This window comes from Stegostoma tigrinum, chromosome 3, assembly GCF_030684315.1.
Source record: "Stegostoma tigrinum isolate sSteTig4 chromosome 3, sSteTig4.hap1, whole genome shotgun sequence".
Classification (NCBI taxonomy): Eukaryota; Metazoa; Chordata; class Chondrichthyes; order Orectolobiformes; family Stegostomatidae; genus Stegostoma; species Stegostoma tigrinum.
In genome coordinates this window covers 14,243,792-14,269,972 of record NC_081356.1, presented here as the reverse complement: position 1 = coordinate 14,269,972, position 26,181 = coordinate 14,243,792, and the positions used below count along the sequence as shown (strand labels likewise).

The following is a 26,181-nucleotide window of genomic DNA, read 5'->3' as shown; positions in this document are numbered from 1 at the left end:
CCCATGCCCCAAAAGAAACCTGACTTTTTACCCCTGATCAATTTGAGTAAAACACAATTGCAGATACAAAAGCAACAACTTTGTAGCTTCAGAGAATTTGGGAACTGCAGATGCTGGAGAATTCCAAGATAATAAAATATGAGGCTGGATGAACACAGCAGGTCAAGCAGCATCTCAGGAGCACAAAAGCTGACGTTTCGGGCCTAGACCCTTCATCAGAGATCATCATCTCTGATGAAGGGCCTAGGCCCGAAACGTCAACTTTGTAGCTTCATAGCTATTCAGTGTTTCGTCTGCCTCCTAACATTCTGTCATTCTAATGCAAATCTTTATCATTCATGTTCTTCACAGTTACAGTAAACCAGTAATAGTTAATACATTTTGGTGTAAATGTGTAATTTTAACTTGATAACTTCAACAGGCTGATCTCCAAAATAAAGACTGTACCATTCCCAGAAAACACCAATGCAGCACAGCATCTTCTCCTGTTCATTTCGGCACTAATCCCCAAGGCACTTGCATCGTTGTTGACCTCCTTTACTCTGGAGCTTGCTGGCTCAGACAAGGTACACTTCTGTTATTTGCTACCTTCTACTGTTCTTAAAACTGTGACCAAGGTTGTTCAGGGCCACTACTCTGTTAGCTGTATGCACTAATCAAAGTAATCGGTGTAATTTAAATATTGGCTTCTGTATGTTTCTTCCTCCTTCCAGACTGACTGACTTTGTTTGTTTGTTTTCTTTTTTACCCAGTATAACATGACTGCCTTTTAAAGCTATTTACTGACTTGTTCCTTCTGACTGTTTCTTTTCTGTACTGTGGTCTACCCTTTCATTCGACTGTCTCCGTTTCTCCTCCATTCTGTAGTTTTTGAGTGGCCTGTTTGAAGGTGTCATCTTGCAACTCCTCAGGTAATTTTAATACATTGGTGTTTAAATATTCCAAATTATGGTGTTTACACTAACATCAGTAAAATCAGTAAGAAGTGATCATTTAATCTCTGTTAAACTAGGTTACAAAAGTGTCAATTTATATGTTTGTTTCAATTAATTAATCTCCTTTTCATATACGTAGAATTAATCATTGCTGATTTAATGATTTATGTATGTATTTGCTGCACATTTCCTGGAAGAATTAATTGACTCATTGCTACAACACAAACTTGTAATTGTAAGTAAAACCCTCCAAAGCTGTTGCAGGAATGTTAGCAAACAAAATTTGACTGTCCACTGAGATACTGGATCTGGGGATAGTGATCAAAATCTTGGTCAGAGATTTTAAAGAGGGAGAGTGGAGAAGTTTAGGAAATAAATTCCAGAGCTTTAGGACCTTGGCAGCTGTCAACATGACTGCCTGTGGTGGAGTAACTAAAATCTAGATTACGCGTTAGGCCATATTCGAAGGAGCTGAAATCTCTCAGAATAAACTAATAGGGTTCCTACATCTTTAGTAGAATAAAATTCCATTATCATGAAACTATCATTGGATAAACTTTTACAACAGTCAATGCACTGGTGCCTTTTAAAGTGGGAAATCTGCTGTTCTTACCTGGTTCAGCCTACATGTGACTTGCAGCAAAATAAATCATTCTTAACTGCCTTTTAAAATAGTCCAGAAAGACATTAAGTTCTGGGCAATTTATTATATATGGGCAGCAAAGCCCAGTGATTCCCACAACCTGTGAAAGAAAAAAATGTTAGGTAATGACACCTTAAGTAGGTCTCTCAGATAAAATTAGATTAAAGGGTTTCAACTATAGACTTGCACACGGTCTCCTCCGGGAGATGCTTGTTCCTGCTTTGCCTTACTTTGTTTTACTTACAAACTTGCATGATTTTCTAGACTTTTTTTTCATGACCCGCAGGAAATCTGAATTAAATGCGGTCGAGCCATAAATAATAGTGCTGTCCATCTGGCATAATCAATAACTAATTCCATTGAATTACGGCATTTGGTACCAAAATGTGTCGTTAAAGTATCAGCTGAACCAGAAATAACTCGATTGTTCAACAGCATCTTCAAAAGACCTGAAAGCACTTAATCCACCTTTAGCCCCCCAGCATGAGCAATACAACGCAACTATCAGCCACTGGAAAGGCAGGAAGCCATCCATCTCCTCTACATCAAGCTTCGAGATTGAATGGGAAGACTTGAATGTTTCCGCAGAATCTATTCAGCCCAACATTTCCATACCAAATCTCCAAAGGATATCCCACCCAGACCTATTCCCCATCCCTTTCCCTGTAACTCTGCATTTCCCATCGTTATTGCACCTAACTTACACATCCCTGAACACTATGGTCACTTTAGCTTTGCCAGTCCAGTTAACTTGCACACCTTTGGGCTGTGAGAGGAAGCCAGAGCCTCTGGCAAAAACCTACGCAGACGCAGGGAGAATGTGCAAACAAAACACAGACAGTTGCCTGAAGGTGGAATCAAGCCTGGGCCCTTGCCTCTGTGAGGCAGCAGTGCTATCCACTGAGCCACCATGCTGCCCATTTCAGTCCTTAAATATGGTTTGTGTTGTTCCCTCACCAGTGCTGTCATCATTAGGTTCTCTTTTCAGCTTGGAGTGTTTCAGCAGGAATTTGTTCCCTTTCCTTGAGTTCTTTTCTTGCCTCTCTCTTCCCCTCATTTGTCTGTTCTTGGAATTCATTTTTCCTCCTCTTCCTTTCCTTGTGGGAATCCAAATTCTAATTTATGCTGCTCCAGCTTTAGTTTTTTCACTTCCCTCCGTTTTCAGCACGTGGAAATTTCATTTGAAATTTTTTTTCTGGCTTTCAGGTAGAACCAAACCTGTAAGTGCTGAGCTACTCCTTTTAATTCTTCTAAGGATAGCTTTTTTTCTGAGGGATTATCATCCTTTCTATGAAAGCACGAACATCTAATGTGGCTGTTTTAGTAGTGGAGTATTCTAGATCCAAGAGAACTTATTTTTCAGTTTCAATTTTTTAACAGCTTTTGAAGGAACAGCTCATTTCTCCCCATTCCAATTCTTTCATGATCTTTGTTGGTCTTCAATGACATGCCCATTGGCAAGAGGAAGTCCAGAAAAGAAACAGGAGAAAGAGATGCCAATGATCTCAAGGCCAAGGACCATTTCCACCTCCCAGAAACACCTGCCAAATGATGCTGCCCTAAGATTGGACTGATGAGCTACACAAGGACCCAGAGAACCAATGACATGGAATTTCCTCAGTGGGTAATCATACTCATTAGTGAGTGATGGCCGAGGAATGATCAGTACAGAACTTAAATACTGCAATCCATTTTTGTCAAAGCTTTTCCTCTTGAGAGGGCTATTTGCAGAAGCGGGTGAATATAGACTGTGAAGTAAACACTAATGAGTGCCAGATATGAAGCTTGGACAAAATGTATCCTTTTTTCTAGTAATACTATGGTACTGTTCCTGTATAAATTTGAGTTCTGATGGTGTCAAATCATTTGGTATGTCTTCCCCAGCCCCTTAGTTGCAGCATAAGCATTAGGTCTTGCCACAAGAGGGCCTCAGCAATATGCTAAAGCAGACCAGACCAGCTAAATTAATTCTACAGCATTGCAATTTAACCAATAGGTGGCATGCATTTAAGTAGATCTAGGATCCACATTCTGTTCAAGTATAGGCTAACACTGGCCCATAACTCAGTAGAATCTGTGTAAATCAACATCTGATATTTTCAAACAAAAGCCACTTCTGTCGCACATCATCCTGACCTAGGACTGTATAATTGCTCATTGTTACAGGGTCAAATGCCTGAAACTTACTTCCTGATAGCACGGAGTACCCATTGTCACCCTGTCAAGGGCAATTAGAGATGCTGACCTAGCCAGCAATAACCACATTCCTTGCATTTTTTTACATAAAAAGCTGATACAACATTGTCAAAAAGAAAAACTGTATCTTTGTGATAAAGCAACAGTGAGCGCAATTTGCTGGAAGCTGTGTCATCCTGTAACTGACCAATCCGTGGTTGTCCTTGCATATTGACTGAAGCCACACAGAATGCCAGCGGTATATCCTTTGTAAGTCTCTTTTGAAGGGGGAGCTTTGGTTCACTTGACATGGAAGCTATGCTCAGGTCACTTTCAGCCACAGCCCAGAGCAAGCCGTCCTATCTGTCATTCTCAGAATGGCCATTCTAATTAGCTTTAGGAAAAGCCTGTGTTCCTGATGTAAAGAGGATTTTGAGTTTCTGCTATTCCTGGACAAAGTAACTTCCTGTGTTCCTTTATTTTAGCCCTCTTCTTGGCTTTCTGCTCTTTCAGGCATGGGCTCTCTTGGTGAGGCTAGCACTGGACAATGAACACAACTGCCAAGGCTTCTGAAGTATGCCATGGATCCCAATTTACTTCCATAAGGTCCTTACTTGGTACATGGGCATTGCTCTATACCTACCAAAATGGATGTAAGAACTGTGCCAACACAAATTAAATGTCAGGTTGTGTCTAATATTTTAATCCATCTGCACCATGTTCTTGTTAGGCTTTGGGTGGGATTGAATGGTGGCTTAAATCAGGTCTTAAGTTCTTGCAAAAGTAATGAATGAGATCCTAACCTTCCAAAGACAAGGACAAGTCAGGCGTCTAATACTTAAAGTCATCAAGGTCTACAGCACAGAAAAGGTCCTTTGCCGCATTGAGTCTGTGCTGATCAAAAACAAGCACCTTACTGCTTCTGGCCCCATCTTCCAATACTTGGCTCATGGCCTTTTATGCTTTAGCATCGCAGTGCACATCTAAATGCTTCCTAATGTTATGAGGGTTTCTGCCTCTACCACCTTTTACAGGCAGTGACTTCCAGATTCTCACCACCTTCTGAGTAGGCCTGTAATGATTGACTAGCTTTTAAGTAAAAGACTTGCTTAACCAGACATATCATCACATCCATTCTTCCTAAACTAGCCTTATGTCCAGTGCCTCCCTTCGCCTGCCCACCCTCTCTACCTTACAGCCCCTATTTGTTGTTCAATCCTTCCCATACCATCTCATCTCACTTCTCCCTTTCCATCTCATCTCCTTTCCAAATTGGTCCTGATAGCCCCCTCCCGGGCCGACAAACAGCATTCCTTCATTGACAGGTTGAAAATCATCTGAATACAGCAGAATCAGTTGTACCCATAATAAATAAACACAGAGCAACACTGACAAAATGAAGTAGGTTTAAGCTTTGCTCTTTTAATGCATTAAGTTAAGGCAGGGAAGGGTTGCAGAGATACTTTACTGGATGCCTTTGCATCCTTCTCAATCATCCTTCCTGTACCACTTAGAGTAAACCTTCAGGGAATTGGTATGTCCGTTTTACCCTTGCATCTGCAGAGATTTACTAAAACAAAAGACAGCTGAAGTTTCTGCACCTGTAAGATGGCAGTTGGTCAATTAAATCATTACTGATACATCCCAGACACACATGTTTCAAGTATATCAGTTGCTTGGTCCGGCTGATGGAAGGTAATCGCAATGAGGTTCAAGATCCTCTGTCACCTGTACCACATTCAACCACCTGACTAATCCAAAATACAAACTGCTTATTATAGATGAGTATTTAGTTTGTGAGCACAAATTGAACCAGTCAAATCTGAAACATAAAATATGCTTTTCAGTTAATTCTGTTAAGCTTGTGGTGTCAGTCTCCAATCGGAGTAGAAAGGGTTTGGCCTGTCAGATACTTTGGACATCTGAACCAAGCAGGACTTGATCTGCTGCATTAGATCCCACATAAAGGCAGTTGCATTTTTTTAATATGCATGAGCATTGAAATAAATATAAACATATTTTTTAAAAAATCTATATGTATCTGCAGTCCTTCTTTCCAGTGCGCTGACTAGAATCTTGTATTGCATATTTATTTTTTGGGATATAATTCCAGAACGGAAGGTTCAGTACGGGTACTAGGAATATATAATGCTGTTTTACAATTAATGTATTTGAACTGATTTACAAAACCATGCCCTGAACCGTTTGATCAAAATACACAAACTTTGAAATATTACAACAGAAAATCTCCCCATCAACCCTATGTTGTGGAAAACATTTAGATCTCCCGCTCCCAGTCCCCACCAGACTAGCAGAGTGTTCTAATTGCTGATTGTGCTGTACAATAATTGCTATGTTGAATTATTTGTTGATGGCTATATTTTAAATTTTAAAAAATCACAAGTAAATTTCTCTGGGGTGTCCACTTGTGAAAGCACTTTTCTTAAGGATTTTCTAAGGTGATAGATCCAGCAGTGTCTGAATCATCTGGTTGGGAACACTGTTTTGTTGATCTGTCAAATCTTCATTCTATCCGTGCACAATTTGCATTACATTGATCAATTAAATCAATCAGTAAGGGCCCAGTTTACTCTAGTTTGGTATACCCTGATTTGCCAGGTATACCTGGAGGTTTGGTAACGTTAACTCTTACAGTAGACTTACAGAGGAAATTGTTAATTTTAGCCTAAAATTCTCTTGAAATATATTTGATATTTCGTTGTAAAAATGGAATGCCAAAGGATGGAGACTGAACAGGATAATGAACCTAGACTCAGTGGGATATGAATAATTATGAGAAGGAAGCAGGAAACTGCACTTAGAAGGGTAGGATATTACGGGTTGTGGGCAGTGACATTAGACTAAGCAGAATATGCGATTGTACAGGAAACCGGGATTAGCCCAGATTTTTTTACACTGGAAAAACCACTAGCACAAATTGGTCAAATGAAACTGAGAACAGTTCAATAGCTATGATGATGAGCCACATGTGTTGTATTATAAACAAGCTGCTTCATTTGCTGGCATTATGCCGCACAGTATGGGAATACAAGTATCAATATAACCTTAATTAGTTGTACAAGGGCCAGTGTTTAGACTTACAATGGTATAAGCTAACATAACACAAGACGTTAATGTCTTTTATTCCAACAATTGCTTTGGAACTGTGCAGGTTGAGGGCTATATTTTTTTAAATGCCTTATCAGTCAGCAAAATAAATTGCGCATAGAATGAGTCTATATCCAGGCAAGAATCAAGGTAACTTAAACTCACAAATTGAATGGTTCTATTATTGCTGGATATGATTCTTTGGAATATCCAAATATTCTAGTCCAATATTTAAAAAGTATAGCTCACAATCTCTTGGGAATGTTCTGAACGAAACTTATAAATAGCTTAGTGATTATTGCATTCCAGAGGGGCAGAAATTAGTTGACTCACTGACAGAATAGGCCCTTGCTACGTTTGGCTTCAGTTGCAGAATTGGCAGCTAGAATACTGTAAATGTCTTCCCCATCTGCATTTGAATCTGGTATGGTTTCATACCAGTATTATAGTTCACAGATTCCAGCCTCTAGTGTTTTGTCATATCTTCAAAATAATGAAGCTACAGTGGCCATTAGGCCTACATCTAATTTAAACTTTAAACTGGCGCTGATTTTCAGTGTAACATTTATCTTTAGGTTGATCTCCGCAAACGAGCTCAAGAAAGTGAAGATTATTTAGACCACGTGCTTCTAGAGGTGGAAAGACTCTGGCCGTCCTTTATTGGGGGTCGAAGAATCGCAAAGCAGGTATTGAGTTTCCCGTAACAGTTAGATTTAATGATAAACTCATTCATGGTGAAACCTTGTAGTGCAGATGCGATACTGCAATGCTGCCACAATGCTTTAAAGCAAGTGTTTGAAGGAGCTAGCCAGTTAAATTGCAGAGCCACCCTGCATCCCTCCTGTGAAACACCTTAAGATTTTACTACATTGAAAGATGCTCAGTATTTATGAGAATGCCCTGTGCTGGATTTATGTGTAGATTGGAGAGTTACAGCACTTTAGGGGTCCATTTGAACTCCCTAACCCGTAGTCACAGCGACCCTTGATCTTGCTGCTGTTGTAATATCAAGTACAAATGAGTATCGTGATCACTTTCTTATTATCATGCTCCACCCACGTTTCCCCTTCCTGCATCCAATCCTATGTCTTCTGTGTCCGTACCTGAAATTAATCTCTCTTACAACTACACTTTCAAACTTCTTATGACTGTCATTTACCAATACATTCCTTGTCCACCAATCTGCTGAATTATGCATTCACCTCCATGTTTGCCCTTGACACCATTTTAAAAGCGTTACCTCTTTCAGTTTGACAGCTCACCCTGGTTTTGGCCTCGTCTTTCCTTCCCCGCCCCCCCCTTTTTTTTTCTTTCACCCCCCACCCCTCTTTCTTCCACCCCCCCCCCCCCCCCCCCCCCCAACCCTCTTCAAGACATTTTCATTTTTATTTGTCTTAATTTCTTATGCGGTACAGTTTTGAATTGTTTTGAATGACATAACTGTAAAGCGGCTTATTAAAGGCTCTTAGTAAATACAAATTATTGGTATTACGTCGCAGCAGCTAATGCCTTCATAACAAGAGCCTGCACTTTAAAGGTAGTTCATGGGAATGTCCCGAGAAGTGTAATAAGATAATTTTTGTAAGTTATTTGGCTTGTTTTGTGGAAGACTAAATTCCGATTTCTTTTCTAGTTTGGTGCCCATTTTTACATACCTGCTTTCCTATGCTGTTTCTAACAGGACACCACCCTATGTGGTTATGTGGTCCCCAAGGGTTATGTAGCATTATTCGTCGCCTTTGCTGTCCATAGGGATCCTGAAATTTTTGATGATCCTGATGAATTCCAACCTGAAAGATGGTCTGGGAGGTTTGTACTTTCTTAATTTTGTTCTTATAAGGTTAATCTTTGTTTAGCTGTGCTTTGTCTTTGGAAATATTAAATGTTACTAATTTCCGTTAATGACATGGGCTCAGAAATTTAGTACAAAATGAATGATTTCCGCAAATGACGCCAAATTAGGATGGACAGTGAAATTGTGAGAAGTAACTTGGAACCAAACAGGATACAAGCAGTGATTTAATGAAACTTAAAGGAGATGGGTGTAAGGAGCTACAAAATCGGAAAGATAAATAGATGCTGCACATAGCTCCACCTTTTTCAATATCATGGACTATGAAAAATGATTGGGTTTGTTGGAGATCAGTATCTCAGCCCCTGACAGTTTTCTTAGAATTTCATAGAATCCATACAGTGTGGAAACAGGCTCTACAGCCCAACAAGTCCACACTGACTCTCAGAGCATCCCACCCAAACCCATTCCCCAAACCCACCTAATCTACACATCCCTGAACACTACGGGCAATTTAGCATGACCAGTCCATCTAACCTGCACATCTTTGGACTGTGGGAGAAACCAGAGCACCTGGAGGAAACCCCCACAGTCACGGGGAGAATGTGCAAACCCCACAGAGACAGTTGCCCGAGGGGGAATTGAACCTGTTGCTGTGAGGCAACAGTGCTAACAACTGAGCCACCATATTGTATGGTATATTGCCATCCTGATGTCAGAATTGAGGATGTCATAGTTTGCTGTTTCAGAGGATGAAGAATAAACAGTTGTCATCCATGTTGGCACTAGTAACATAGATGTAAGGGTAGCTGAGATATTTTGGGCAGATTGAAGGAGTTAGGAAACAACCTAACTAGCAGAGTCTTGAAGGGTGCCATCTCCAGATTGCTTAATACGTTGCTTGCTAGTAAGTAGAGAAATAGGAGGGTCAACGAAATGAATCATGGCTTTAGAAATGGTGCAGCAAGGAGGAGTTTAGATTCCTTGGTCTTTGGAATCAGTTATGTGGAAGGTTGGATTTTACAAACTGTTTGGGTTAAACTTGAACAAGAAAGGTCAAGGACAATCTATTTGATTAGAGTACCAATGGGATGTGTTTTATAGGCCAACAGCTCAAGATTTGCAAAAAATTAGAGGTGTGAAAAAAGTGTGGTGACCACAGGAATTCAACTATACTAATGGAAATGTGATAGTAATAATGTAAAGAGGAGAGATGGAGAACTATTTCTGCAGGGTATTCGGAGAATTTTGTAGAAGATATTTTTCCAGTCCAACGAAGAAGGAGGCAATGATAGACCTGGTTCTAGGTAACGTTTGGGGCAATTATCAGTTGAAAAAATGATTTAGGAGTTGATTGTAGTATCATGAGGTTTACATTCCCTATGGTAAGGGCAATAAGAATTTTGGAGTAAAAATATTTAGTTAGAAAGTACTTAATTTGAATGAGATGAAATTGGAATCAAAGATTGGTAGGTAATACTAGGGTACAAAACATTGAGAGGTAGTAGGAATTGCCCATGCTGGAGTCTGAGATAACAAAGTGTAGAGCTGGATGAACACAGCAGGCCAGGCAGCTTCCGAGGAGCAGGAAAGCTGATGTTTCGGGTCTGGACCCTTCTTCAGAAATGGGGGGAGGAGAAGGAGACTCCGAAATAAATAGAGAGGGGGAGGCAATGACAGAAGGTGGGCAGGGAAGACTGACAGGTCAAGGAGGTGGCGATGATGCCAGTACAGGGGAGTGTAGGTAGGGATTTGGGATGGGGGTTGGTCAGTGAGGAAGGAGGGGTGGATAGGTGGGAGGGAAGACTGACAGGTCAAGGAGGTGTGGATGAGGCTAGTCGGAAGTGGGGGTGGAGGTTGGTCAGTGAGGTGGGGAGTAGCGGATAGGTGGGAGAAAAGATGGACAGATCAAGGAGGCGGGTTCAAGATGAGCCGGTCTTGGGATGAGGTTGGGGGAGAGGTCGGAAGAAGCCTTCCCCACCCCCATTTCTGAAGAAGCCCTCTCTCTCTCTATTTAATTCAGAGCCCCCTTCTCTCCCCCCATTTCTGAAGAAACAAGCTTCAAAATCTCCCCACCCCCGGAGCTAGGGAGAAACAAGACCTTTGGGCACTGAGTCTGGACTGTGGTGGCCAAGTGACCTTGATCTGTAGATAAAACTGGTGAGGCTGATCCCTTGTATCAGGGAACTAAATTATGAGGGAGACGGGAGGAACTTGGGGTTTTCAATCTGATAGGGAATCATCTAATAAAAATAAAGCTAAGGTTTTTATGCAACTGAAGTCTGTCAAACTAGGTAACACAGATGCAAACTATAGAAGGCTAAGTTTATGATGGATAACTCTATAGCATAAACTACTTTCAAATAGAGTAGTCAAGTCAATATATTGGCAGAATTACATAAACAATTGAATGCTACAATAGGAAGGTAATTCTGAACACTGGATGCGTTTAGTCAGGCTAAATAACCAAGATTATCCAAAATTAGTTAGGATTTGTTCCTATAATTTTGCAGAAAGTGCTCAAGGAGTGCTAGGTTTTTCATTTTTTAAAAATATTAATAGCTTCAATGTCTAATTTGTAGTTTTGCAAGGTTGTTGGTGCAGTTACTGAGCATTCCAAAGTAATGGAAAAGTGAATTATTTCAAGGATGTTTTGAATGAGATGGGCTCATGTTTATATTGTCATGTGGAAGGAGATAAATTAGGATTGCTATTTCAAACAATGTCATATGACTGCACAAGACATGAGGCAAATATTATAAGGTACCATGAAGTCTTTAGAAAGCTGGCCAAGAATGCTGCTTCCTATCACGAGTGAAGAATTTGTTGACTAGCACGCAACCCATGAATAGCTTACTTGTCTCTCAAGCCAACAGAGTCCCTTTGAAGGAAGCAGCAGAAGCTTCATTTGTGCTGTTTTTTGGATGATTTATGAGGGATATTTTCCATCATTGACAGTTTTCCAGTTCCTTACCAAACTGTTTTAATGTTCACAATTGGAAGATTGCAAAAGAAAATTACAGCTAATTTTAATTGACGAGCCAGGCCAGAATGCATAGAGGACACATGCAGTGAAGAGTGGAAGAATTTGCAACGACGTGGTCCATTTCATACATTCTGAATGCTTAAAAGCACCTCACATTTGGAAAGCACAGTCACTGTTGTAAGGAAAGCAGCCAGCAACCAATTTAGGCACTGCAAATTCTCTCACACAGCAATGAAGTGCATGACAAAATGGTCTACTTTGGTTTAGTTGAGGGAAGTGTTGCCTAGGAAACCAGGAGTACTCCAAAGTTGTTCCTTGAAAAATGCGAAGGATCTAACACTCACCTATGAGAAAGCATACTCTGATTTAATATTTCACCTGCAATCCGGCTGTTCTGCAGCACTTCCTCCATAATGTACGCTGGTATCAACATATACCTAAAATTCTACATGGGGCTTGGGCCAACAATCATCTTGTTGAGAAACAAAGTTATTCTCACTGGGACCAAGGTATAAGAGATGAAATAAGTCAAGTTTAAAGATGAGATGTTAATCAGTTCTAAATAAACATGTAAGTTTCTCCATAAAATACTTGACAAAGATATCACACAAATGCACTAATCAAGTAATATCACAGACTTGGTAATCAGACAGCACTTTGTGACAGTATTTACTATAGACTGCAGCCACTGATTGGAGGATTTGATATTCAGACTGGTGGCTTAGCTGCCTATTATACTCCTACCCGCATCCATCACTTCCTTTGGAAGTCATTCCACACATGCACCAACCTCTGCATGTTTCGTCTTGAATATGTTGAGATTCTTGTGAGAGATGCACTCATTAGAGCAAATGTAAAGTGTTCCATCACATTTCTGATATCTGCCTGGTAAGATAGTAGAGAACAAAAACAAAGTTGCTGGAAAAGCTCAGCAAGTCTCGCAGCATCTGTGAAGGAGAAAATAGAGTTGGCGTTTCCGGTTCGGTGACCCCTCCTCAGTTCTGGGATGCTGAGCTTTCCCAGCAACTTTGTTTTTGTTCCTGATTTACAGCATCAACAGTTCTTTTCTTTTGATTTTTCTTAAGATAGTAGAGAACCCAGAGGAACGTTTGGAAGTGAAGTTACTTACCATTGAATTCCCAGCCTCTGATCTGCCCTTGGACCCACAGGAGTGATGAGGCTGGATTGATTTAAATTTTTGGTCAGTTTGAAATTTCCAGCATGTTGAAGGTCAGACATTCAATGATGGTAATTGTATTGACAGTCAATAGAATGTGATTAGACTTCCTTTTTATTGAAGAGGATCACTGCCTGCCAGTTGTTTAGGGCGAATGTCAATCACTACATATCAGTGCAAGCCCTGATATCATTTTCCTGTTGCTGGATATGGTATGGACAACTTCATTTATGTGAGGAATTGTGAATGAAAAGCAAAAACTCTTTCCCAGATTTCATTAGGAAGAGAAGCTCTTTGCTGGTCCCAGTTGGAGGTGGGGGTGGGGTGATGTAAGTTGCTAATGAGTAGTTGCCTGTAAAGTGGTTCCAACAATACCCTCCTTTACCAACTTAGGCAACATCTGTAACTTGTGTGCACTCATTAACTTGATGCTTTGAAAGTACCCTAATCGATATTTTATATATTGGTATAAGATTAATGAAGATGTTTGGTGCTATCTTGTACTGTACAGATAGTTTGAGATATTATGGACAATTGACAATAAAGTTGTCAATATATTTCAGATAATTGACAAAAAGCCTAGAGTTCCACGCAACTGGCTGTTATCTATTGTATTGGTCTCCTACGGGTCTGGAAGTGTGTTCCTCTATTCACTCTTTTATGGGATGTGAATGCTGCTGGCAAGGCAGGCATTTGTTTTCAAACTCACTTGTCTTGGAGAAGATGATGGCAGCTGAAATACAACTGTGTGGCTTGCTAGACTGTTTCAGAGGGCAGTTAAGAGTCAACCGTAGATCAGGAGGTATGTAGGCATATAGACAAGACCAGATGAGGTTGGGAGATTTTCTCCCGTAAATGGGCATTAATGAACCAGAAGTATTTTATGACGTGATAGATTCATGGTCACCATTACTAGGAACAGCTTTCAGTGCCAAGTTTTGTTAAATTTAAATACCCCCAGCTGCTGTGGTAGGAGTCAAACCTGTGTTCGCAGAGCATTGGCCTGGGCCTCAGGATTTATTATCCAGTAGCATTAACGCTGCCACAGTCTCCTCAGTAATAGAATTCACCCAGATTTTATAGCTTTGTATTTACTGGATTAGACCTGTCTCCTTCCTTCCCTGTGTGTGAATGGGTGTAGCTTTTATCCAGATGTATTTTGGGCCTTCTGGTCGTTCATTGAAGCTGACGTGATTGTCAGGACTGGACAAACTTAGTCTGTTAGAACTCTGTGATAGACATACTTGTTTTTCAATGATTTTGTTCTGTATAAAACCTGTATATTGATTTGGCTCCCATTAATTATTTACTTTGCTACACTGGTTACTGTGGTAAATAAAGCACTTTCCTTTAAATATCGTTGGGGCATCCCAAATGCATCCCAGCTAATGAAATGCTTTTTGAAGTGTATTCATTGTCATTATGTGGGCAAACTTAGCAACATGTTTAAAGCAAAGTCTCTCAAATGGCAATGATATAATTGACCTGAGTGATTAATCTGTTTTTAATACTGTTGGGCGAGGTCAAGGCTTGACCAGGGCATTTTAAGAATATCTTTGCTCCTTGCTGAATAGTCTTGGTAACTCTCAAGCTGGAAGATTAAACCTGAAGGCTGATATCTTTGGTGCAATATGAGACAGTGCTGGATTAAGTGTCGGTAGAATGAGATCAGGGACTGGGGCTTGAACTGATGTTCTTCTGACTGGGGTGAGAACTGCTAAATGACCAATTAAGAGTGGCACCTTAAGTCATATTTGTAATAGTGCTTTTCTTTTTCCTGTTTAACAAAAAATATAACGTTAAGGGAAATGGATGTGATAGTAGGAAATATAGCTAAAGAAATGACAGTGAATATTTTGTTGGACATCCAAGTACATAGTTAAAATTAATCACTGTAGGGAAGCCTTAACTCATTCTGCTGTTTTTATTTGAACAGAGGATTAAACTGCATTATTTTCAAACTGACTATTAACAGCTGGGAGCAACAAATTCATTTATCTAAACTCCTCCTCTGCTGTTTCAGCACGGGTGCTAACTTGCTTAAAATAATATTCCCAGCGGATGGGATAGAAAGCACTAGAATATCTGTGGAGGCTGCAAAGTTTAAACTTTATTACTACATTTGGATCAGTATGTGCATTGTGTAGAATGGAAGGTTGAATACAGAGCCACCATTATGCCCTGTCCAAATGGCGATTGCGGTCATTTTCCCTGCCCTCATGACCCTCTGTCAATCACATTTGAACAGCATGCAGCTGTATATGGTGCTTAACTTTTATAGAGTCATACAGCACGGAAACAGACTGTTTGTTTGTCCAAATAGTCCATGCCAACCAACTTTGCTGAACTAAATTAGTCCCACTTGCCCATGTTTGGCCCATATCCTGGAATCCCTACAGTGTGAAAACAGGTAACAGTGCTAGAAAATGCCCAGTTTTAATTGTGAATTCTGTTTGCAGTTTTTAAAAAATAAATAGACTTTGCTTTACTGTTTACCCAGCAAACAGGCTTTGTTTGCTAAAATGTAAGCAGACCATTAGATCTGTCATCATGCAATGCTGAATTAATGCTTGGGCTGCCATTGTGAAATTTAAAACTCCAGTTAATGCCATCTCACAGTCATGCCTGGCTGAACATGGGCTCAGTCACCCCTCCCACTTTATCAGGGTTATTTAAAGTCAGTTGCTGAGAGCTTCCGACTGGCTGCTGCCACAGTTGTCCAGCTGTTTGCACTCAAGCTGTTTGATTTGGTTAAAAACGAGTCTGAAGCTTTTTGTCCTGATCTTAAAGCCTCTGCATGAACTGGCTGTTCTTAGTTATTGGTGCAATTGTTTGAATACACCTTGGAATTCGACATGGCTTGAAGAAAGAGTGGAGGAAATGCAATTCAGGGAAATTTGCAAGGAGAGAGTGTCCTCACAGGCAGTCATGTTGACCTAATGTGTTTAATAAGCAACTCTCTGACTTGAAACTTAGTGAGGAACGATGTTTGCACTGTTTTTTTTCTGTTTAGTAAAAACCTTGTCATTGAAATGTACCACCAGCTGCAGCAACAACTGCAGCCTCTGGCTGAAGCTAAGTGTGAATGTGAAGGTGTCTGACAATGTGGCATTGTGCTCTTTGCCTGGAGCTGGCAACATTTGCAGCATTTAGCTTGTTGTTCACTGTTGCAAAAGGGTGGTCACTGAGGTGGTCTGCGCAAAAAGAGCCTAATACACTTAATTCTCTCTTGAAAGAGAGAAATGTGCAAAGTAAGCTCATAACTTTGTGCAAAATACACAAAGAGCCCTATAGCACATGGTAGAGAGCATGTCAAGTTCCATTGTGGTCTGCTGCAGAATCTTGCCAGTGGGAGGCAACAGCTTTTGTTACCAGCTAGACAGCAAAGAATTGTGGAAGGGTTGAGGGAGACTAGACAGCCCAATGTGGCGGTGGTTAGTAGAGAACCAATTCATTTTCAGTAATCATAATTGCAATATCCCAATTCCCTTTTAACCAACAGTGCCATCCTTTACCTTTCTTCTGTCACTAGCCATTAAATCTACATATTCACAACCCTAAAATTTGAAACAAAAGCTGATCAAATGTATAAATAACATTTTTCCACATTGCATTTAATCATGGACTAATGCCCTTGTATGCTTCTATAATAACTGTCTTGTGTGTGTAGAATTTCTTGTGTGTGTAGAATTTCTTGTGTGTGTAGAATTTCTTGTGTGTGTAGAATTTCTTGTGTGTGTAGAATTTCTTGTGTGTGTAGAATTTCTTGTGTGTGTAGAATTTCTTGTGTGTGTAGAATTTCTGTTTCCGTGCAAGAATGAGAAATTTGAGAGCCTTGACTAGTACCTTCAAGACACTTACAAATGAATGAAAGTAGGCTACTAAAGTGGGTTGGAAAAGTAGCTTAAAAGAGAGGATTGAAGCAAAGACAGAATCCGTTCTGATGAAGAATCATTGGGTTTGAAACACTAACGCTGCTAAGTTCCCACAAATACTGCCAGACCTGCTGAGTTTCTCCCAGCAATTTCTGTTTTTATTTCAGATCTCCAATGTCAGCAATTTTTTGTTTTATTAAAAGGGAGGATGATATTTAAGCAGTGACAGAAATTGAAGGAGATATTTCTTATTTCTGAATAAAGATACAAGTAAATGTTCTGGTCACCGCATTATAAGAAGGATGTAGAAGCTTTGGAAAGGGTGCAGAGGAGATTTACTAGGATGTTGCCTGGTCTGGAGGGAAGGTCTTTCGAGGAAAGGTTGAGGGACGTGAGGCTGTTTTCGTTAGAGAGAAGAAGGTTGAGAGGTGACTTAATTGAGACATAGAAAATATTCAGAGGGTTAGATAGGGTGGATAGGGAGATCCTTTTTCCTAGGATGGTGATGGCGAGCATGAGGGGGCATAGCTTTAAACTGAGGGATGAAAGATGTAGGACAGATGTCAGAGGTAGTTTCTTTACTCAGAGAGTAGTAAGGGAATGGAACGCTTTGCCTGCAACGGTAGTAGATTCGCCGACTTTAAGTACATTTAAGTCATCATTGGACAAGCATATGGACGTACATGGAATAGTGTAGTTTAGATGGGCTTCAGATCGGTATGACAGGTCGGCACAACATTGAGGGCCTAAGAGCCTGTACTGTGCTGTAATGTTCTATGTTCTAAATTCAATTAAGAAGTAAATACTAAAAGAGTAATGAGCCATCTGAGACTAAAAGTTTAAAGATCATATAAAATTGATAAAGACATTTTTGTCGTGGAGATAAATGGTGAGAAGTCAGCATAATAGACAAAAGGAAGATAACAGTTTGAAAGTAACCTAGCAAAAAAATATGAAAACGGTCAGTAAAAATTTCTACATCGATTATAAGAAGGAAGAGAAATGTTAACTTTAACATTTGAGACTGGCATGAATAACAGTTTTCAAGAAATTGGTTGAGACTTTGAACACATACTGTCCCTTCTAATGGTAGAAGAACTAAAATGACATGGAAAGTAGTAAAAAGGAAAACCAGAGAGGCTGAATGCAGATGACACTAAGATGAGTGTGCAGAGGAATTTAGATACATTGAGTGAGTGGGCAAAGGTCTGGTAGATGATGTACAATGTGAATAAATCTGAAGTCATACATTTTGGTAGGAGTAATAGTAAAAAGGATTGTTACTTGAATGGTTTAAAAAGTAGCAGCATGCTGCTATGCAGAGGGATCTGCATGTCCTTGTGCATGAATCGCAGAAGTTTGGTCTGTAGGTACAACAAATAATTAGGAAGGCAAATGTAATTTTGTCCTTCATTGCTAGAGGGATTGAGTTTAAAAGTCGAGTGTTTAAGTTGTAGCTGTACACGGTGCTGCTGAGGCCACACCTGGAGTATTGTGTGCAGTTTTGGTCTCCTTACTTGGGAAAGGATGTACTGGCACTGGAGGGGTGCAGAGGAGGTTCATTAGGTTGATTCTGGAGTTGAGGGGTTTGCCTAATGAGGAGAGGCTGAGTAGATTGGGATTGTATTCATTGGAATTCAGAAGATTTGAGGGGGATCTTGTAGAAACCTATAAAGTTATGAAGGGAATAGATAAGATAGAAGTAGAGAGGATGTTTCCACTGGCAGGTGAAGCTAGGACTAGAGGGCATGGCCTCAAGATTAGGGGGAGCAGATTTAGGACTAAATTGAGAAGGAACTTCTTCACCCAGAGGGTTGTTAATCTATGGAATTCCTTGCCCAGTGAAGTAGTTGACGCGACTTCAGTAAACATTTTTAAAGCTAAAGTAGATTTTTGAACAATAAAGGAATTAAAGGATACAGTGAGAGCGCACGTAAGTGGATCTGAGTCCATGAAAAGATCAGCCATGATCTTATTGAATGACAGAGCAGGCTCGAAGGGCTGGACGGCCTATTCCTGCTCCTCGCTCTTATGTTCTTATGAATCCTGTAATGAAGAAGTGTCAAAGAACTTCTTGGTGGATTAGTGTAATCAAGTATGGTCATGGGGCTGAAATTGTCACAGACAGTAGGACTGCCAATACTGGAGAATCTGAGATAACACGGTGTGGAGCTGGATGAACGTAGCAGGCCAAGCAGCATCTCAGGAGCACAAAAGCTGACGTTTCTGGCCTAGACCCTTCATCAGAGAGGGTCTAGACCCGAAACGTCAGCTTTTGTGCTCCTGAGATGTTGCTTGGCCTGCTGTGTTCATCCAGCTTCACACTTTGTTATCTTTGGATTCTCCAGCATCTGCAGTTCCCATTATCACTGATACAACTTGGTTCATGATGCCTGTGTTGGCACTAGTTCTTTAACTTAGAGCTGCCTGCTGCAGTTCCCCTTCTCATTATCTCTTTAATACACTTTAAATACTCTTCTTAAATACTTAAAATGGAATTAGATTAATAATGTTAGGAAGAGTTACTTCCTGTCATTGCATTGATGGCGTGAAATTTGAAAATTATCCCTACAGTCTCTTTCACTGTAGGCCCTTGTGAAAGTGTTCCATATTCTAATAACCTTCTCCGTCAGTGTGTCGGGGGGACCTTCTAACTTTTATTCTTTTTCTACACTAATGCCAAACAACTGTTTCTAATGAAGTCTTCAGAAACTTGAATTTTTCTAAAAATTGCAGATGCAACTCTTTTTTCCCAATCAAATTTATTTTGCATATCTCAATTAGTGGCTGAAGACTCAGGAACCTGATCTCCTTATCATTTAGAACATAGAACATTACAGCAAAGTACAGGCCCTTTGGCCCTCGATGTTGTGCCGACCTGAAGCCCATCTAACCTACACTATTCTATGTACATCCTTTTGTTAAAGGGTTTATTGGAATCAAATGTTTGGACAGGTTTAAGGCAGCACAATGTTAGCTTGCGCTCTACTTTCATCTCTTTTGTTAGATAAAACCAAACTTATTACTATTATAGACATAACATGGTGTGAAGCTGGATGAACACAGCGGGCCAAGCAGCATCATAGGAGTAGAAAAGCTCGATGTTTCAGGTTGGGACCCTTCTTCCGGACCCGAAACGTCAAGCTTTCCTACTCCTCCGCCACTTGGCCCGCTGTGTTCATCCAGCTTCACACCGTGTTTTCTCAGATTCTCCAACATCGGCAATTCCTGCTATCTATATATTACTATTATACCCTGATATACACTGCATTGCTCACAAGTTGTCTGATTTTACATGGGTTGCATGATCGAACTTAGCAGCATAGAAAAGTGGCATGGTGGAATAGCTTTGATCTTAGAGCTGAATGTCTTGATAATTTTTTGTAACGAAGAGAAAAGATTATTCCAACAAGAGATTTTGTGTGCCTGGAGGATTTTAACTATGCATTCTCTCTGGTTCCTTCTTGTTCGAGAAAACAAAAACACAAATCAGGAAATGTTCTTTCAGATCTGTAGTTTGAAAGGGACCATCCCACTGATTTCTGTGTCCTTTGCCTTCTGAACCCTGTGTATAACTGCACCTCGCTTCTAATAACTTACAGATTCAGCATGGATTTCAGAAATGTCTGATCATCATAATTGCTTCCTTTTTTTGAACAGTAGATGCTAAATATTTCTACTATCACCATTTCCCTCTTCTTGAGCTGTAATTAGGTAAGAATAAAATATACTGCTCACTTTTGCCTTGTGCCATCATCCTTTTTGTCTTCCATTTGTAAAATGCCTTTTTCCCCTCTAGATCCATTTTTCATGCCTCTATAATCTATAACTAATGAATCTGTCCCCATGGGTGCTACCTGGCGCTTATTTTCTGTTTTTATTTAAAAGGAGCATTTATTTAGTGATGAATATTAGCTTGGCTCCATATGTTAGAAAATTAGAAAGTTTGGGGTTCAACTCTCATTGCATTGCAGGTCACCAACACAAAAAAAACCTCCTGTTTGTTATTAATTTACTGTACCATAATTTTATATGCTGTGTGTCAGGGAAATCGCTTTCAATGAACAAAGATAGCATTAGATCATCGATGTATGGACGCATAATCAGCAATTATCCGAGAGGCATTCTCCTGTTAAGTGCACAGGGTCGGCTGATTCTGCTCATTTGATTTACAGTAAAGCTACTCTAATCTTTCAGTTGAATCTGACAGATGCTTTGCACAGGAAGTGGGTTGAAGGTTGCAGCTTGACTGAATGAGTCAGGTGTGAGTCACAGCTTCCTGGGAGGATAGATCAATGTGCTATGTTGTTAAATTAATGAACAGCAAAAAGCTTTTGAGTAAAATCTTATCACAGGAAGAGCTCCTCTCTCAATAAACCAAAATGGTTGTAGCAGTAATCTCCACTTGGAAATGAAGTTTTATTTTTAAATTTTTTGTATATCGATGACATAATGACACATTGCAATTCAAGGCTAAAGGTGAAATTTTGTACATTCTTAAGAAATTCTCATTGCTTAAAGAAATTTGAAGTTTGTTTTGGTGAAAGCAAAGGACAGTGGACCTGCTCCAACCCATCATTGGATCAAGTAGCCTGCAGAAATTGATGATCAAATTCACATTCGGATTTCTCCCTGTCATTTCAGGTGTTACACTTTCCAGGGATAAAAATGGTCGAGGTGGATGGCGGTGTAGAGGATGCATACTGGAGAAGCGGTGTTTAAATTTTTTCTGTTAACATTTGATTGTCAATTAGCTGCACTTATGCAGAATGCTCATGTTTCTGATTATTTGAAAAGTGAGTTCTCCCCAGTAGCGTGGTCAATATTTAACTCTCAAACAACTGTTAAAAGAGCAGCTCTCATTTGTTTTGTTGCTATTTGAGGGAGCTTACTGTGTATATTTCTCGCATACTTCCTGTGTTACCCCAGTGACTGTTAAAAGGACTTGTTCACTGTAAAGCTCTTTTTTGCTATAGAACACTATCTTGAGATGGCATATGGGCCTATGTAACTGGATTATCTCTTTCTGTACAACCAGGGTAATGAGAATTCCTTTGCTTTAAATGTGCTGTGCATTTTACATGTGAACCATGGAGTGGTTACAGCACAGACTATGGTAATTTGACCCGTTGTAGAAATAACATTTCTCTGCAAGACCATTTTGGTTAGTGTTGTTCCTGAACACACTCCCTGTAACCTGTCTGTCTGTCTGTCCCTCATTAGCATTTGCAATTATCTGGTGTTCTAAAGGCAGTCCTTGAAGAAAGGTCAACTGACCCGAAATGTTAACTGTTGATTTCCCCTTCTCAGATTCTGCCAGACCGACTGAGCTTTTCTGGCAACTTCTATTTTAGTTTCTTTCTTTATTTAAAGAGCATTGTAAGATTATGGCCGGTATCTCTCCCCCCCCCCCCCCCCCCCCTCCCTTTACTTTGTTCAGTGTCTCATTTGATCTTAATAATGTAAACTGCAACTACAGGGAGACTTTTTAAATGCTCCTTTAACAATTTAAATCCATCCAGTTAGTCAGGAATTGATGTTTGTTTGGGCCAGAGATGATAGCTGAGACATAATACCAAGCTGAGATGAAGAATAAAATGGACAACAAAATGTGAGGCTGGATGAACACAGCAGGCCAAGCAGCATCTCAGGAGCACAAAAGCTGACGTTTCGGGCCTAGACCCTTCATCAGAGGGGTGAAGGATATGAAGAATAAAATGCTCTGGGCAGGTTAATGATAAACTGACTGAGTCCAGGCTTTAAAAGTTGGGGAAGAAAGACAGGTTGTGAGATTATCCATAATACAGATGGGCAGCTTCATTATCTGGAATCTTCCAGAAACTGCAATTGGAAGTGGGGCTCTAGGGTGAAAATTGAACCTGAAAAATGATCAGGATGAGTAAATGGAGAGAATAGTCCAACTGGAAGACTCTAGGACAATTGCTTAGAGGTGACAGACTAATCTTGTAAACTAGATGTATGGGTTGTTGTTTGCTGTTTATTACTTTCATTCACAAACATGGCTGACAGGAGATTCTGCATCTTGGGCTGTTGTGGGGAAATACCAAGAGAATAGTGCCCAAGTTAATGCTAAGTATTCAACACTTTAGGCCCAATTTAAAAGTAGCTGAATCATAGAACCATAGGGACAGCATCAGTCTTCCATTTGTTGGCCTAAAGGGCTGAAGACATTTCAAATCTTAGACCTCATAAGGACACTAAATCTGAGAGGGAGCAAGAATTTCGGTATTGGCCGAAGACAACCCAGAGCTGTCCTCCTTAGGCCAGGCAAGATCACACACCAAATTTTAGTTGAAATATTCAGAATGGTGAAATTTTGGATGTGTAACATAAGGAAGAACTGTTTCCAGTAGCATGAGGAACCAAAACCAGAATTTAATATAGTTAGTGAAAGAACTAGAGACAAGTGGGGTAGCGGGGAGAGAAGTTAGTTGGCTGCAAGAACAATGGTTGATTCTCAGCTGGCACTCCCAACATGCCAATGCCCAGCACTTTGATCAGACATAGGATGTCTATGAACAAGTGATGTCCACTCTAAGAATCTGCAAGCAACCCTGCACAGATTTGCTTTCTAAATAGCAAACTCCACCTTGGTCTGTTACTGGGATATCACTATTACTGTGCCCTCTCATTTCAGGACTTCAGTTGGCAGCAGTGTGGGAAGGCCAGCTACGGGCCTTGCTGCCACAGATTTTTCAGAGTGCAGGCAAGAAAGTGATGAAGTTTCCACTCGTCATTAGATGCGCCTTTGCCACACAACTCGCCAAACAAGGCATTAAATTTTGCTCAATAAATCCACAGCACAGAAACTGATCATCCGCTTCAAACAGTCTGTTTGTCACAAACTCACTTCGATTGTGTCCCTTTACTAGCTATTTTTTAGTAGAATGTCCTCTTTTTTTTTAGGCATTAACTTTTTTGTATCTGTGTATTGTCAAAGCCAGTGTGTTGTGTGAAAAGGCTTGCAGTTTGGTTTTGATTAGTAAAAGCCACTTCCCGCTGTACAAAATGAGCTCACCTCATTTTTGCACTTTATTGATGGTTTGCTCCTGATCATTTCGGGTCGTACTGTTAACTGCAGTGCAGTTTTGAAGTTACAAAAGTTGATGGCTGGTTTTTGTTTTTGTGTTTAATCTCATAGACCTGTGCCAAAAATGGAAACACACAAATTTTCATTCTATTATTAATTTCACTCATTATCCCCTGTCTCAGCCATCTGATATCTGTCGCAGTGTAGAGGAAAGTTGTTCGATCACTTGTAATCCCAGCATGAGAGTGCCAGGTGTAAGCAACAGTTGCTAAAGTGACATTAATGACTGGTTATGACATCCAAGCAGTCTGAAACAGTACCAAGCCATCATCTGTCATTATCTTTCTATGAGAAGTAAACAGGACAGTTTAAAAACCAATCAAGCAGAGCTGGAGTAGGTCTTTGGCTAATCATTCTCTTCCTTCCCGTGGATTAATGTGAGATTCTAGACAGCAGGATACAATTAGCACTTATTAGTCGGAAATACAAAAATCAAGCCCCTTAATTTCCTCTATCTTATCGTGTGGTCCACAGCTTGTACGGTGTTGCTGTGATCAAATGTACCTTATCAGACAAACTGTTGAGATGAGTGGAAGACTGGTCTGAAGATCTCATGATTGTGCAGTTGCACAATATGCCCAAAAACAGTGGTCCCATGTTAACTTGTTGCATAAAATAAAGTTGACAATATGCCAGTATATTTTTTTGTATCCTCACAACGGAAACAGTTTTTTCATCACCCTGCTATTTTGAAACTGTGTGTTATCTCTAGTAAACTACAAGTAGAAGATAAGTAAGTTGAAGATAGCTATATAATACAAATGACATGTGTAAGATCAGTCCCAATGAAATGCTGCGTTAGGGTCTCCAAGCATTGTTGATGGGGAAAATATACAATCATTTCCATTCTGGCTGCATTACAGCCACCCTTTTCCGATTTGAGGTGTGAAACAAAAGCTTTGTCCTCTTTTCTCGGCCATAGCACTATTCAGGGAACAGGAGTTTATCCAGTGCCTTGGCTATTATTTGTCCCTAAACTAAACCTTAAATTACATGATTCTCTGATGAAGGGTCTAGGCCCGAAACGTCAGCTTTTGTGCTCCTGAGATGCTGCTTGGCCTGCTGTGCTCATCCAGCCTCACATTTTATTATCTTGGATTCTCCAGCATCTGCAGTTCCCATTATCTCTTAAATTACATTATCTGGTTACTGCTCTTCATTCATTCAAGGGATAAGAGCATTGCTGGCTAAGCCAGCATTTATTCTCCTTGAGAAAGGGCTGCTAAGCAGCTGCCTTGACCGTGATGTGGGATTTTCAAATAAACTGTTGACTACAATCTGGTTTCTTTTGATTTCCTGGCTGCCTTGAACCGCTGTGGTCCTTGGATGTAGGTACACCCAAAGTGCTGTTGGAAAAGAGTGGCGAGATCTTGATGCAGACAGTAAAGTAGTGACAGTGTCTTTCAAAGTCGGGAGGGTGTGGTTTTGAGAGGAACTTTCAGGTGGTGACATTCCAATGCAGCTGCTTCCCTTATCCTTGGTGGGAGAGGTAGTGAGTTTGTAAGGTGCTATTGGAGGAGCCTTGGTGAGTTGAGTAGCAGATCTAGTAGATGATGCTTGCTCCTGCTACTATATCAATGGTGAAATAATTCAACGCAAGGTGATGGATAGCATTTCAGTCAAGTGGGTTGCTTTGTCATAAAGTCGTACAGCACGGAAACAGATGCTTCAATCCAATCGGTTCATGCCTGCCTGGAGTGTTTGATTGCCCCCATCTAGGTAAATGGAAGTTATTCTATCAATTGGGCCTTGTAGGTGGTGAACATAATCTAGTGGTTAGGTGATGAATTACTTACTGTAGAGTTCCTAGTCTCTAACCTGCTGTTTTAGTCACTGTTTATACAGCTGGTCCGTTTCTGGTCACTGGTAAACCCAAGGATGTTGATGCTGGGGGTTCAGTGCTGGTAATGCCACAAAAATGTCAAGGGGCAATGGTTAGCTTCTCTCCAGTTGGAGATGGTCTTTGCTGACACTTGTGTAGCATGCATGTTATTTGCCACATGTCAGGACCTAGCCATTGTTCATGTCTGCTCCATATGGATACAAGCTGCTTCGCTGTCTGAGGAGTTGTGATTGGTGCTGAACATTGTGCGATCATCAGCAAACATCCCCACTTCTCATTGTATGATTTAAAGAGAAGGTCACAGTGAAATAACTGAAGATGGTAGGGCCTAAGACACAACTGAGAACCTGTAGAACTCTTGCAGAGATGTCTTGTGACTGCGATTTGATGACCACCTACCACAACAATCGTATTAGGTATGACTAGTTTAAAAAAAGAGGTTCCCTGATTTCCTGTGTTGAATAAATTCCAATAAACCTTTTCTCCTTGTTCCTTGCAGTATGAAATTAATTTTAAAATCCTGGAAACTCCCAGCT

The 26,181-nt window shown here is 40.3% G+C and overlaps 1 protein-coding gene across 6 annotated transcripts in view; it reads left to right on the top strand.

Moving 5' to 3' along the window:
• Positions 1-26,181, top strand: part of LOC125451333 (uncharacterized) — a 99,457-nt gene that overhangs the window by 54,693 nt on the left and 18,583 nt on the right. For all 6 annotated transcript variants that reach the window (XM_048528348.2, XM_048528346.2, XM_048528347.2 and 3 more), the window contains 3 exons: positions 422-566; positions 7,437-7,547; positions 8,543-8,670. In XM_048528348.2, coding sequence (XP_048384305.1) covers positions 422-566; positions 7,437-7,547; positions 8,543-8,670 — 384 coding nt within the window. The remainder of the gene's footprint in view (positions 1-421; positions 567-7,436; positions 7,548-8,542; positions 8,671-26,181) is intronic.